Raw genomic sequence first — 13,748 nt, forward strand, 5'->3', positions numbered from 1 at the left:
GAAGTCCTCTGCCTGGATCCACGCTTCTCATGGGTTCCCCAGCTGGATCCAACCTAAGCGGCTTCCACGTCGTTGATTCACGGCTTTAGCACCCTGCTATAGGGCATTGCTCTAGCACCTACTCTGTAAGTACTCTCTTGCACCACATTGCACAGTATAGCCAAGATGTGTTGAATCTCCTGAGGTAGAGCTAAGGGTTGGTTCACACTAGCGCTTGTATTCCGTCCGCAAGGAGACCCCCCCCCCCCCCCGGACGGAATGCAATAGCAAGCGATGTGCTTGCAAAGCACATGGAGCCCATAGACTATAATAAGCTCCGTGTGCTTGCCGTGCAGTGCCCGCACGAATGAATTGTGCGGGCAGTGTGCGGCAAGCACACGGAGCCCATTATAGTCTATGGGCTCCGTGTGCTTAACTGCACAGCGCTTGCATTAGCGTTGGTATTCCGTTTGGAGTGGTCCTCATGCGGACTCCTTGCGGACGGAGGACGAATGCTAATGTGAACTGGGCATAAAACTGCACTGGACTGTATATAAATTAACTATTACCTACCCAGAATCTGTATACCTGCTATTGCAGAGGATATGGGACTGTGACTGAAGTGCTGCAATTACTTGTGATAAGTGTAAAAACTATACTGCTATTTGCTACTAAAGAGACTGTGATATCTGTACATTGCATGCACAAGAGATTTTTCAAGTATAGTTCTTCCAAACTGTTGTTACTGGACTCTTTATCACAGAAGTCATTCCAGCCTGTACACTGTAGAAAAGTAACAGCTAAAGTGATAGGAAAGGTCCATGTATGTGACAGGGGAACAGGGTTGTATAGCACTCAGGCCTGTGACACAACCGTGACTACTACCCCCATCAGCCCTGGACTACCACCACCATCGTGCACCCCCTTGCTCACTACATGTTATTACCCTGTCTCGATACAGCTCATCTAGAGGGGTGGTTTGGGCCCCTAAAAATAATTCCACTGGTGCACCCTAGTCCGACCCTGACCAGGCAGGAAGTTTCATGAGCGCTCTGCCTGATCCCTAAGATACCATCTAGGGGGCGCCCGGCTACCACAAGTCCTGCCATATGGCTGCAATGGATGGCCCTGACCACAAGTGCCAGATACCTTGTCCTATAATTGTGATCCACATGTCCAATAAGTGCGCCCTGTCCCTACTAGTACATGTGCCCTATACAAAGTGCCAACCTCACTGAATAATGCAGTTTATACAGGACACATGATCAACAGATATGTCAAATATTTCAGTGGCCTCCATACAGTCCTATGAAAAAGTTTGGGCACCCCTATTAATCTTAATCATTTTTAGTTCTAAATATTTTGGTATTTGCAACAGCCATTTCAGTTTGATATATCTAATAACTGATGGACACAGTAATATTTCAGGATTGAAATGAGGTTTATTGTACTAACAGAAAATGTGCAATATGCATTAAACCAAAATTTGACCGGTGCAAAAGTATGGGCACCTCAACAGAAAAGTGACATTAATATTTAGTACATCCTCCTTTTGCAAAGATAACAGCCTCTAGTCGCTTCCTGTAGCTTTTAATCAGTTCCTGGATCCTGGATGAAGGTATTTTGGACAAACAATTCAAGTTCAGTTAAGTTAGATGGTCGCCGAGCATGGACAGCCCGCTTCAGATCATCCCACAGATGTTCAATGATATTCAGGTCTGGGGACTGGGATGGCCATTCCAGAACATTGTAATTGTTCCTCTGCATGAATGCCTGAGGATTTGGAGCGGTGTTTTGGATCATTGTCTTGCTGAAATATCCATCCCTGGCGTAACTTCAACTTCGTCACTGATTCTTGAACATTATTCTCAAGAATCTGCTGATACTGAGTGGAATCCATGCGACCCTCAACTTTAACAAGATTCCCGATGCCGGCATTGGCCACACAGCCCCAAAGCATGATGGAACCTCCACCAAATTTTACAGTGGGTAGCATGTGTTTTTCTTGGAATGCTGTTTCTTTTTGGACGCCATGCATAACGCCTTTTTTTTATAACCAAACAACTCAATTTTTGTTTCCAAAATGAAGCTGCCTTGTCCAAATGTGCTTTTTCATACCTCAGGCAACTCTATTTGTGGCGTACGTGCAGAAACGGCTTCTTTCTCATCACTCTCCCATACAGCTTCTATTTGTGCAAAGTGCGCTGTATAGTTGACCGATGCACAGTGACACCATCTGCAGCAAGATGATGCTGCAGCTCTTTGGAGGTGGTCTGTGGATTGTCCTTGACTGTTCTCACCATTCTTCTTCTCTGCCTTTCTGATATTTTTCTTGGCCTGCCACTTCTGGGCTTAACAAGAACTGTCCCTGTGGTCTTCCATTTCCTTACTATGTTCCTCACAGTGGAAACTGACAGGTTAAATCTCTGAGACAACTTTTTGTATCCTTCCCCTGAACAACTATGTTGAACAGTCTTTGTTTTCAGATCATTTGAGAGTTGTTTTGAGTAGCCCATGATGCCACTCTTCAGAGGAGATTCAAATAGGAGATCAACTTGCAATTGGCCACCTTAAATACCTTTTCTTATGATTGGATACACCTGGCTATGAAGTTCAAAGCTCACTGAGGTTACAAAACCAATTTTGTGCTTCAGTAAGTCAGTAAAAAGTAGTTAGGGGAATTCAAATCAATAAAATGATAAGGGTGCCCATACTTTTGCACCGGTCAAATTTTGGTTTAATGCATATTGCACATTTTCTGTTAGTACAATAAACCTCATTTCAATCCTGAAATATTACTGTGTCCATCAGTTATTAGATATATCAAACTGAAATGGCTGTTGCAAACACCAAAATATTTAGAACAAAAAATGATTAAGATTAATAGGGGTGCCCAAACTTTTTCATAGGACTGTATATGAGAAAACATACAATGATATCGTATAATATAAAATGTGATATATTTGCAGCAATATAATACTAAAAATACACATATAAATGTAAGAACATTGATCTATTATAATCTACAGCACAATACTACAAGGCTCAGCATGATAGTGATGTCTGACATCATGTAATGACCATATATCATTGTGTTACATACTAGACATCAAACATGTCATTGTGCTCACAGCATGTATAGAAATGTCTCCCATCTGCTAATACATAATACATAGTACAAGAGCTTGTTATGAGCTCCATCCTGCAAAAAATATCATTGTAAATTTATCAGCTCCCCTTTATCACCACAAGGGGGCACCGGTATAATTGTATAAGAGCGTTATACAGAGCACCCCTAGTGGTGGGAGCAGGAAGCTGATATTTTTACATTTTTTACATCTTTACATATTTTTACATCAATAAGGTAGTGCTGTGTTGTAGAGAAATGGAGCACCAGAGTCTTGTCAAGTATATTAGGAAATACTCCACATTATTAATACTGCTGTGTAACAGTAGCCGCAGGTTTGATGCCCCTGATCCTCCCAGGGGCAAAAATGGAAAACAAGCAGTGCATAGAGATAACAGCAACTAGTAAAATCCAGACCGCCCATATCATGTTTAGCCGTACAGTCCGCACATATACAGTGCTTGGTTTGTTCCTTATGGAAAGTCTATGATGGCTTTTACTCCAGCCATATGATTTACTCCAACATCTGTACTGTAAGGCTGTGGAGAATCCCTCGTGGGGACCGGCAGGAAGATCACCTGCCATCTTGTCTCTATTTACAGTCAGCATCATCGTCACGTGGCTAAAGTCAGACTGTAGACCTGCAACGTCTTTTCACTGGAAAATCTGTATTTCCGCTTCCTTCCTGGACAAATACAATACATATATGTAATTCGCGATTATCAATATCAGACAGAGGTGACTGGAGCGCCGGGCACACACTTGGCGCTATGGCGCACATTTACTCTTAGCTAGACAGTGACAAGTTAGATAAGCAGACTGAACATACGCCAGATTTATCACAGTGACTGACGCTGGATGAGAAATCTAGCCTATCACCATCAAAATGTGCGGGGATCTTCAGACAGATACTTGGAAAGTGTTCACAAATCCATCACATTGAGATGAGTGACAGAGGTACAATCTCATGAGCCCCAAAATATAAAACCGTCTGCCATGGATATTATTCTATACACCTCCAATAAAATTCATACAGTTTAGGGAATGGGGTTAGATACCGGAACAATCAATTTTGAGAGCCACTTACGATTTGGGGGCCATATGGCAGGTTTCAGGATTCCAGCCTGTTGAACAAAGGGAGAAAACAAAGACTTATAAGTATAGACCTTGTAGAGCTGGGATTTTTAGAGATTTACTGACATGGCCCCGGCCTTAAAGGGGTTGTCCGTGATTTAGGGAAAATTCATGGGTGTTTTACACCCATTTTATTCTATTTACTAGTTTATAGTATCCATAAATGCAGCAGCCACTTGGTGTTTCTAATAAGGTGGTCTGTACACAGCTCTATAGTTCTCTCTATTCCCAGTGACCATTAGCCCTCAATAAAGTATAGCCCTGTTACGTCCCAGCACTAGGGTTGAGCCGATCTTGAGATTTCAGGATCGTTTTTAAAAACTGATTTCCGATCATTTTTCATCTGAACCAGATTCCGATCCTAATACAAGTCAAGGGGATTTTTTAATGATCGAAAATCGGATTATAAAAACAATCCTGTTCACTACACAGCGTGGAGTCCAAAAATTGAAGGCTTCAATTTTTGGACTCCACGCTGTGTAGTGATTAAAAAATCCGCCGACTACTTAGTCCCCCCTGCTGTCTGGTTACCTGCACAGAACCGCTGCCGCCTCCCCTCCGGGTGTGTACACCACTCCCCAGAGCTCCGGGCCGTTGTTCTCTGTCCATTTCTCTCCTCTCTCATTCAGATGCCGTCAGAGCGCCCTACGCGCCCCGGCCTCCTTAGTGAATCACTCACATCTCCCCGCCTGTTCTTATGCCAGTTCCCTATCCTATATACCCTAAATCATAGACAACCCCTTTATAGTCGCAGTAGTCACAGTAAGAACTAAAATGTCACCACATATGGCAATATTACAGCTTTTCCTATAAAATCTCTTATACCTTTATTAAACATTCCAGTTTGATCTCCTCACATTGAATCGTTTTCTTCCAGTTTTTGCTGGCTCCTCTTCCTCCATAGATTTCAAATCTTGTGACTGAGAACTTACGGCCTTCACATCGAATGCACAGGTCTTTGCTTGAGTCTACAAAAGTAAGACAGCACATGAATAAAATGTTAGGCCTGATTGACATCTGCATTCAGTATTCCATTCGGTACTGATGCAAGCAAGACGTACTTTTGTCCCTGCATGATTCGTGTGGACACCGCGTGGAAAAGACACAGACCCCATTATAATTTAAGGGGTCCATTTGGTTTCACTGCTAACCACTATTTAATGTGGATAGGTTTCCATTTAGGGGGTCCCCATGCGGACTCCCCAAACGGAATACCGAACGCAGATATGTACCGAGCCTATGTGTGTGCATGGAAACGTATTTTCACGGAACTTCCACATACCAAAGTTAAACTAGGTATACAGTACTTTGCAAAAGTTTTAGACGGGAGTGGACTGGTTTGGAAGAATGCTTCATAAAATAGAAGGGTTAATAGTTTACTTGTTTCAATGAGGTGAATGACATAAAGAGAAATGTAAATCCCATCAATATTTGGTGTGACCTTTGTCCTATGGAGGAGGGGTCCTGGGTGTGATGATATGGCCCCCACACATATAGCCCTGATCTCATCATTATACAGTCCGTCTGATAAGTATGTGGATCTCCAACCACCTATTTTTGGAGGCTTGGGAGGCACAGATGGTACTTTAAGGGTCCGTTCACGCGATGTAACGCGCCATTGATTCTGACACGTAAACTCGTGTCAGAGCCAACGCTGCAAAACAGAATCCTATTGACTTGAATGGGTTCCGTTTAGCGCATGTAGCACATTGAAATCAATGGGAGGTTTTTCAACCCATAGATTTCAATGTGTTACGCGCGCTAAACGGAACCTATTGAAGTCAATGGGATTCTGTTTTGCAGTGCTGACTCGGACATGAGTTTACGTGTTGGAATCAACGGCGCGTTACATTATGTGAACCTTAAAGGAGCTTTCTGAGATGTCATGTAAAGAGGTTATCCACTATCTATTATTGGTGGCTTATGCTTAGGATAGGTTAATATTAGATGTGTCATGGTGGAGAGGCAGGACCCTTGTAGATCAGCAGTGTAGTTGTTTATATTCCAGGAGCTGCTCACATCACCATACAATTTGTAGTGACAGGCTTAAGAACAGCTGATCGGCAGAGATCCCGGCTGTTGGACCCCTGCAGATCTAAAATTGATAGCCATCAATAACAGAAAGTGGATATCCTTTTTAAGAACAGGCTATAATTGTCCATTTGTGCGAGTCTGATATCTAACACTCCAATTGACCTGCATAATAAAGTGGCCACAACTCTCCAGTGACCACCATGTCCTCTTTATTGTTCACCCAAATACAGCATCAGATATTTGCTCCACCTTCCCCATTATTGGCCTGCATCTCTAATCCCAAAGAAAGAACAAACTGCAGCTCTAAATCCTACATGTCAATAACTATAGCCATGTCATCATTGGTTTCAATACGTGATGATAAAATGGAGTTGGCTTACCTCCTGTCCAGCGTGACTTCTTAAAGATGCCTATCTTGTCCCCACATCGCACTTTAAATTTATCATTAAAGACTTGTTTGGGGAACTCCAGCTTTACAGACACAGGTTTAGTCACTGGGTGTAAGAAGAAGATTTGTTATTGGTTACAAACCAATAGTAGCATCACAAGTACCTCCCCAAATACTGTAATACAGGGTGCATTATATTAGTTCTCTAGCTCCGACCAATGAGTTCCAATGACAGTCCAGAGTTAAAACTTTTTTTTGCCTAATATGCCTAAGGATTGATCATTAATATAAAAAAACCCCTTTTAAATGGCATCCCATTCATTGTTTTTTCCTTGAACAGCACCATCTATACAGCTGTGGCTGTGTTTGGTACTGCAGGTTAGCCCTGTTCACTTGAAACACCGCTGTCCTTCATTTAGCTGATTTACTGGGGTGCTGGGAGCCACATCCCCACTGATCCTAAGGCTAGGCCATCAATAATAAGGTCCCAAAGATCATTGTCCATTTGATATACTCCCATATCAGGGTCTATGAATGTCATAGATAAGACATATTGGGGTAGGTGCATTATGCATTTTCCAAAAATCAGACCCCGTAGTATAATAAGACGCACATGAAGAGCCCTGAACTCCATACAGGATCCCAGGAGAGGTGAATATCAGTGTTTAGAGATGACCGAGTAGTATTTGATCGAATACCTCGCTCCCATAGGAATGCGCGTAAGCGGCCGAACACCAAGGGGTTAACCGCGTCAAATATTCATTGAGCTTAACCCCTTGGTTTCGGCCGCTTACACGCATTCCTATGGGAGCGAGGTATTCAATCGAATACTACTCGCTCATCTCTATCAGTGTTTATTATTCTTCCGCACCTCCCCTTGGTCTCAGTTTTTTTAAAACTTTGGGGTCTAAAGAGACTCCAGAATATAATAATACCTTTGGAAACTGGCAGGAAAATGTATGGAATATTGGCAAAACACATCTCTCAAGGTATCTCTAATTCATCAGATACAAACCTAGTCCTGGCTCAATCTTCTCCTTTACACCCAAGCTTCCATTTCTACGGGCACAGATGAGGGTTTCTTTAGCTTCTCTTTTTCTATATTTTCGGCATTTTAATTTTCCTGGGGTTTTCAGATTGGAAGAAAAGTGAAGTATTTTAATATTAACCAAGAGTCAACCATGACACTTCCTCCTATATAGCATTTTCTGTCAGTATTTTGGTAGGTCATCCACTTTTTAATCTCTCCAATGTGGTCTTGTTTAAATCCATAGGGTCCATATGGAAAATCCCAATTTATTGGTTCAGAATAATCCTAATCTTTTGGCCAGAGAGTACTTATGAAGAGATATACATCAGATACAAACCTTGTCCTGGGTCAGTTGTCTCCCTTATATTCAATCTTCCATTTCTACGGGCACAGATGGGGGTTTCTTGAGCTTCTCTTTTTCCAGATTTTCGCCGATGTAATTTTTCTGGAGATTTCAGATTAGAACAAAATCAAAGTATTTTAATATTAGTAGGGAATCAACCATGGGATCCATATTGGGTGTCTAAGACTTACAAGTATTATATTTGATATATTCCTCTGTTTATTCATGCTAAAGTATCTAGTAGAAAGAAGGGGGTAACAATAACCATGGGGTGCCATAGTATATGAGGTCTTACTGTGCCAGGACCAGCTATACTGGTAGGTGAGGGCTACAGAAGAGACACTTAGGGAATTCTGAGATAATATGGCGGGCCTTTTGATGATGAAAAGTGGTTGCGAAGAGTGTCTATCCTTGGAGGACCTGTTGTGTCAGCAACACACACAGACAACTCAGTGATTTGAATGCACAATGTATAATGCTTAACCTCCCCTGCGGAGGCGCTGTAGGGAAAGTGAATTCTTACTTCCAGGATTCCTTACAAAATACAGATGACAGCTTGCAGTCCCGACATGTTATCTGCTGATTGTCACCGAACACTTCTAACAAGTAGGGATCAACTGATGCATCCCCCCCTATAAAGTTAGAGTACAAGAATAGAAAACATTTTAAGCAGAATACAAACCTTTGTCTTTCTCTTCTTCATTGTTGGCTTCCAAAACAAGATCTGGTGGCTCAGAGTAACTAATAGGCTGCATTCTGCATCTTCTGATCAGCGGTGGCAAAACGGTATCTGAATCTGTGGAATACCAAACTCAGTTTCTGAGTTACACAATCTTACTCAGACAAGTTCGACTATGACTTAAAGAGGACCTCTCATAGGTTTGGGCACAGGCAGTTCTATATACTGCTGGAAAGCCGACAGTGCGCTAAATTCCCGATCTGTGCTCCGGGTGAAGAGCTATTGGTGCCGGTACCATAGCTCTTTACAGTGAGAAGGGTGTTCCTGACAGTCTGTCGGGAACATCCTTCTTCAAAGCAGCGCCTATAGCGCTGTACAGTGTGAGCGGTGAGGAATGCCCCCTCCCTCTGCTCGCAGTCCTCATCCATAGACGAGTATTATCAGGAGGGGAGGGGGCGTTCCTCCCCGCTCACACTGTACAGCACTATTGGCGCTGCTGTGGAGAAGGACGTACCTGACTAACTGTCAGGAAAGCCCTTCTGACTGTAAAGAGCTATGGTACCGGCACCGATAACTCTTCACCCGGGGCACAGATTGGGAAAGCTGAAAGTGCACTGAATTCAGCGCACTGTCGGCTTTCCAGCAGTATATAGAACTGCCTGTGCCCAAACCCATGAAAGGTCCTCTTTAACATGGTATAGAGGCGACATCAGGGATACTAGGGATCTGAGTCATTAGATTAAGGCAGGCCATACACATAAGATAACTGGCCAAGTGACCCACCAAAGGCTATCTCTACTGATCCGACCGAGTGTGACCGAGCATGCATGTATTCTAACTAGGAAGAGAGGGGATCGGGCATTGGAAATCCAACTATGGAATCCTGATCTCAATCAACATTTGTCTTTGGGCAAGAGTCAAAAGTCCCCATAGAAATTAGATGTTGAAATGTTCAGACGACAATCATCTAATGTGTATAGCAACCTAGAGAGAGGCAGAGAGAGACAAAAAGAGAATATTCTAGACAAATAGGATGCAGAAGAATGATAATATAACTACCTGATAAAGTTTCCTTTATATCCTGCTCGTGAAATTCTCTGGCTTCACTTTCATACAACACTGCGATACAAAAAGGTACGAATTAGGATTCTTCTAGAAGTCCATGACCCTTTTAATACCTAGGGGCTGCTTTATCCTCCTAGTAGCCAGGGGTCCCGGAGGATGTACGTCTACCAATCAAGCATTGATGGTCTATTCTGAGGATAGACCGTCAGGGTTAATGTTTATGATTATATGTTGGACTCATTTTATAGAACGTGGCTGAATATAATATATATTAAATGATTAATAGGAAGGAACTACAGTATATCTGGTCTTGCATGGGTTCATGTTCATGCCAATATAAATACCTGCAGAGGGTTCATTGCAGTCCGGCTTGGGTATCTCTATATTTGTATCTCTTTGGATCACTGTAAACAGAGTACCCGAAAAGTTAGAGTAAAACAATATATAACAAAGCATCATAGTCTTGTTCATTGGGTCATCGTTGGCACTTTTAGACTGGTCAATTTTCAGGAACGAGCGATTGTATTAGTATTTGTTCCTAACAATTGGCTGATAAGTTGGCCTGTCTTAGGGATTGTACAAATCCATTTCAGTCTCATCACAGCCATCTCTAGCTGCCAAGATTCTAGCACAGGGGTGGGCAATTAAATTTCCCATGGGACCGCATAAGAATTTGAAACTATTCTAGAGGGCCGTGCCATGGCGAATTTAGCTCCACCCACTTCTGTGTTGACTCCGCCCATTCTCAATCATCTTTTCATGTGCCCCCACAAAGTATAATCCTCCTACAGTCACCGTACATTATATGCCCCCACATTATAATGTTCCCTTCCAACTGCCCCACAGTATTAAGTCCCTCTTCTAATATAAAAAAACCAAAAAACTTGATAGTCTTCAGTAGTTGATACCTTTTCAATGGCTAACTAATAATGATGACAGATTACAATGTTTCGGAACTCTCGGCTCCTTTCTCAAGTAAATTTAAAAACCATTTCTGAAGGATGCATATTTATGTACAAAAGGACATCTAGGGATAGAATTCTAGGAGGAAGGGGGGTAGAGGGTTATTAGTTATTGGTGGAAACAATGTAAGCAATTCCAGGTTTTTATCAGTTCTCAGGGTCTCAGGTCAGTGATTTCTGTAAGATGCCATAAAACCATGTGACAGATTTAACCCCTTCTCCAGTGTTTGAAGCAGGGTCATAAGTTTATACTCATAAATCCGTCGCTCTTTCTTTGATTTAAAATTCCCTCTTAAAACCAAAATTTTCATGCGATCGGTGATATTAGGATCCTCATTGCAGAAATGTTTTGATACGGGAAGGTCCATTCTTCGTTCTCTAATTGTATGGCGATGTGAATTCATCCGCATTCTAAGCTGTTGTCCGGTCTCTCCAACATACAGATTTTCAGTGGGACATTTGGTGCACATTATTAAATACACTACATTAGGTGTGTTACAGGTGTGATATTCCCTGATAGAGTTTGGTATCTCTATCCTGTCAGTGGTCCTCCTAGTGCTCCAGTTTTAACTGGTGGAAACTAGAGGGGGACATTAAACTCGGGCAGCTGGAAGCAACAATTAAACTCTAGGGGTAGCTGGAGGGTGACATTAAACTGGGGGCAACTAGAGGCAAACAGGTCCCCCTCCAGCTACCTGCACGGTTTAATGCCCCTCCAGTTGTCCCCAGTTTAATGTCCCCCCGTTTAAGTGCCCCCTTTATCTACCCCCAGTTTCATGTATCCCCTCCATTTCTCTACCAGTTTCATGCCCCCCCTCCATCTCTGCCCCCGTATAACATTCCCACTCCATCTCTGCCCCAGTATAACATTCCCCCTCCATATCCTCCCACAGTATAACATTCCCCCTACATATCTGCCCCCAGTATAACGTGAGGATACAAATATATCTGCGTAAAGAGAGAGATTAGCATACCGCCATCTTGTCTGTGTATATTCCATATTGCTTTCACTAACGTCTTGTCTCTGTCATGCAGCTACTATGAGAGACTTACAATTGTGCTTTCTTATCATATTTAGGGAAAAGGTTGGAATGTTTCTGAGTTTCTCATAATATCACTTAGTTTCTCATGTCCCATAACGAGACACAGAATGTCCATCAGATATGAGAATAGTCTAAACTAGTTCTAAGTATCAAGGACATACCATGTATGCTTATGCACGTATTCATAGTTTGTAAACGCCCATTTTGTACTCTTACCAATGATAATTCATATTTCTATGTGATGTAGTTTGTTATGCCTAAATTAGCATACAGCCATTTACCTCTATAAGTGCTAAGTATCATGTAATAAACGTTAGAGCACTTAGATATACATCTAGCTATGTGTCACTGTATTCTCCCCATATGTGCAACCATTTTGTTTTTAATTTGGAACTGACAGCATGTGCTCCCAGGGGTGTTCCCCCAACAATAACATTCCCCCTCCATATCTTCCCCCAGTATAACATCTCCCCTCCATCTCTGCCCCAGTATAACATTCCCCCCTCCGTATGTGCCCCCAGTATAACATTCCCCCTCCATATCTGCCCCCAGTATAACATTCTTCCTCCATCTCTGCCCCAGTATAACATTCCCCCTCCATATCGGCCCCAGTATAACAGTCCCCCTCCATCTCTGCCCCCAGTATAACATTCCCCCTCCATATCTGCCCCCAGTATAACATTCTCCCTCCATATCTGCCCCCAGTATAACATTCCCCCTCCATATCTGCCCCAGTATAACATTCCCCCTCCATATCTGCCCCCAGTATAACATTCCCCCTCCATATCTTCCCCCAGTATAACATCTCCCCTCCATCTCTGCCCCAGTATAACATTCCCCCTCCATATATGCCCCCGGTATAATATTCCCCCTTCATATCTGCCCCCAGTATAACATTCTCCCTCCATCTCTGCTCCAGTATAACATTCCCCCTCCGTATCTGCCCCCAGTATAACATTCCCCCTCCATATCTGCCCCCAGTATAACATTCTTCCTCCATCTCTGCCCCAGTATAACATTCTCCCTCCATATCTGCCCCCAGTATAACATTCCCCCTCCATATCTGCCCCCAGTATAACATTCTTCCTCCATCTCTGCCCCAGTATAACAGTCCCCCTCCATCTCTGCCCCCAGTATAACATTCCCCCTCCATCTCTGCCCCAGTATAACGTTCCCCCTCCATATCTGCCCCCAGTATAACATTCTCCCTCCATATCTGCCCCCAGTATAACATTCCCCCTCCATATATGCCCCCAGTATAACATTCTCCCTCCATCTCTGCCCCAGTATAACATTCCCCCTCCATCTCTGCCCCAGTATAACATTCCCCTCCATATATGCCCCCGGTATAACATTCCCCCTCCATATATGCCCCCGGTATAACATTCCCCCTTCATATCTGCCCCCAGTATAACATTCTCCCTCCATCTCTGCCCCAGTATAACATTCCCCCTCCATATCGGCCCCAGTATAACAGTCCCCCTCCATATCTGCCCCCAGTATAACATTCCCCCTGCATCTCTGCCCCAGTATAACATTCCCCCTCCATATTGGCCCCCAGTATAACATTCCCCCTCCATATCTTCCCCCAGTATAACATCTCCCCTCCATCTCTGCCCCAGTATAACATTCCCCCTCCATATATGCCCCCGGTATAACATTCCCCCTTCATATCTGCCCCCAGTATAACATTCCCCCTTCATATCTGCCCCCAGTATAACATTCCCCCTTCATATCTGCCCCCAGTATAACATTCTCCCTCCATCTCTGCCCCAGTATAACATTCCCCCTCCATATCGGCCCCAGTATAACAGTCCCCCTCCATATCTGCCCCCAGTATAACATTCCCCCTGCATCTCTGCCCCAGTATAACATTCCCCCTCCATATATGCCCCCGGTATAATATTCCCCCTTCATATCTGCCCCCAGTATAACATTCTCCCTCCATCTCTGCTCCAGTATAA

General features: G+C 43.3%; 1 protein-coding gene across 2 annotated transcripts in view; it reads right to left on the reverse strand.

Moving 5' to 3' along the window:
• Window positions 1-3,024: 3,024 nt before the first annotated feature.
• The window catches only part of LOC142185219 (uncharacterized), a 34,736-nt gene continuing 24,012 nt past the window's right edge, over window positions 3,025-13,748 (reverse strand). For both annotated transcript variants that reach the window (XM_075260516.1, XM_075260508.1), the window contains 9 exons: window positions 10,124-10,183; window positions 9,774-9,833; window positions 8,718-8,831; window positions 8,030-8,137; window positions 7,678-7,785; window positions 6,655-6,768; window positions 5,066-5,208; window positions 4,194-4,230; window positions 3,025-3,791 (listed from right to left, as the gene is read on the reverse strand). In XM_075260516.1, the coding sequence (XP_075116617.1) occupies window positions 3,721-3,791; window positions 4,194-4,230; window positions 5,066-5,208; window positions 6,655-6,768; window positions 7,678-7,785; window positions 8,030-8,137; window positions 8,718-8,831; window positions 9,774-9,833; window positions 10,124-10,183 (815 nt within the window). In that variant the 3' untranslated portion in view covers window positions 3,025-3,720. The remainder of the gene's footprint in view (window positions 3,792-4,193; window positions 4,231-5,065; window positions 5,209-6,654; window positions 6,769-7,677; window positions 7,786-8,029; window positions 8,138-8,717; window positions 8,832-9,773; window positions 9,834-10,123; window positions 10,184-13,748) is intronic.

The sequence above is a fragment of the Leptodactylus fuscus genome, chromosome 1 (assembly GCF_031893055.1).
Source record: "Leptodactylus fuscus isolate aLepFus1 chromosome 1, aLepFus1.hap2, whole genome shotgun sequence".
Classification (NCBI taxonomy): Eukaryota; Metazoa; Chordata; class Amphibia; order Anura; family Leptodactylidae; genus Leptodactylus; species Leptodactylus fuscus.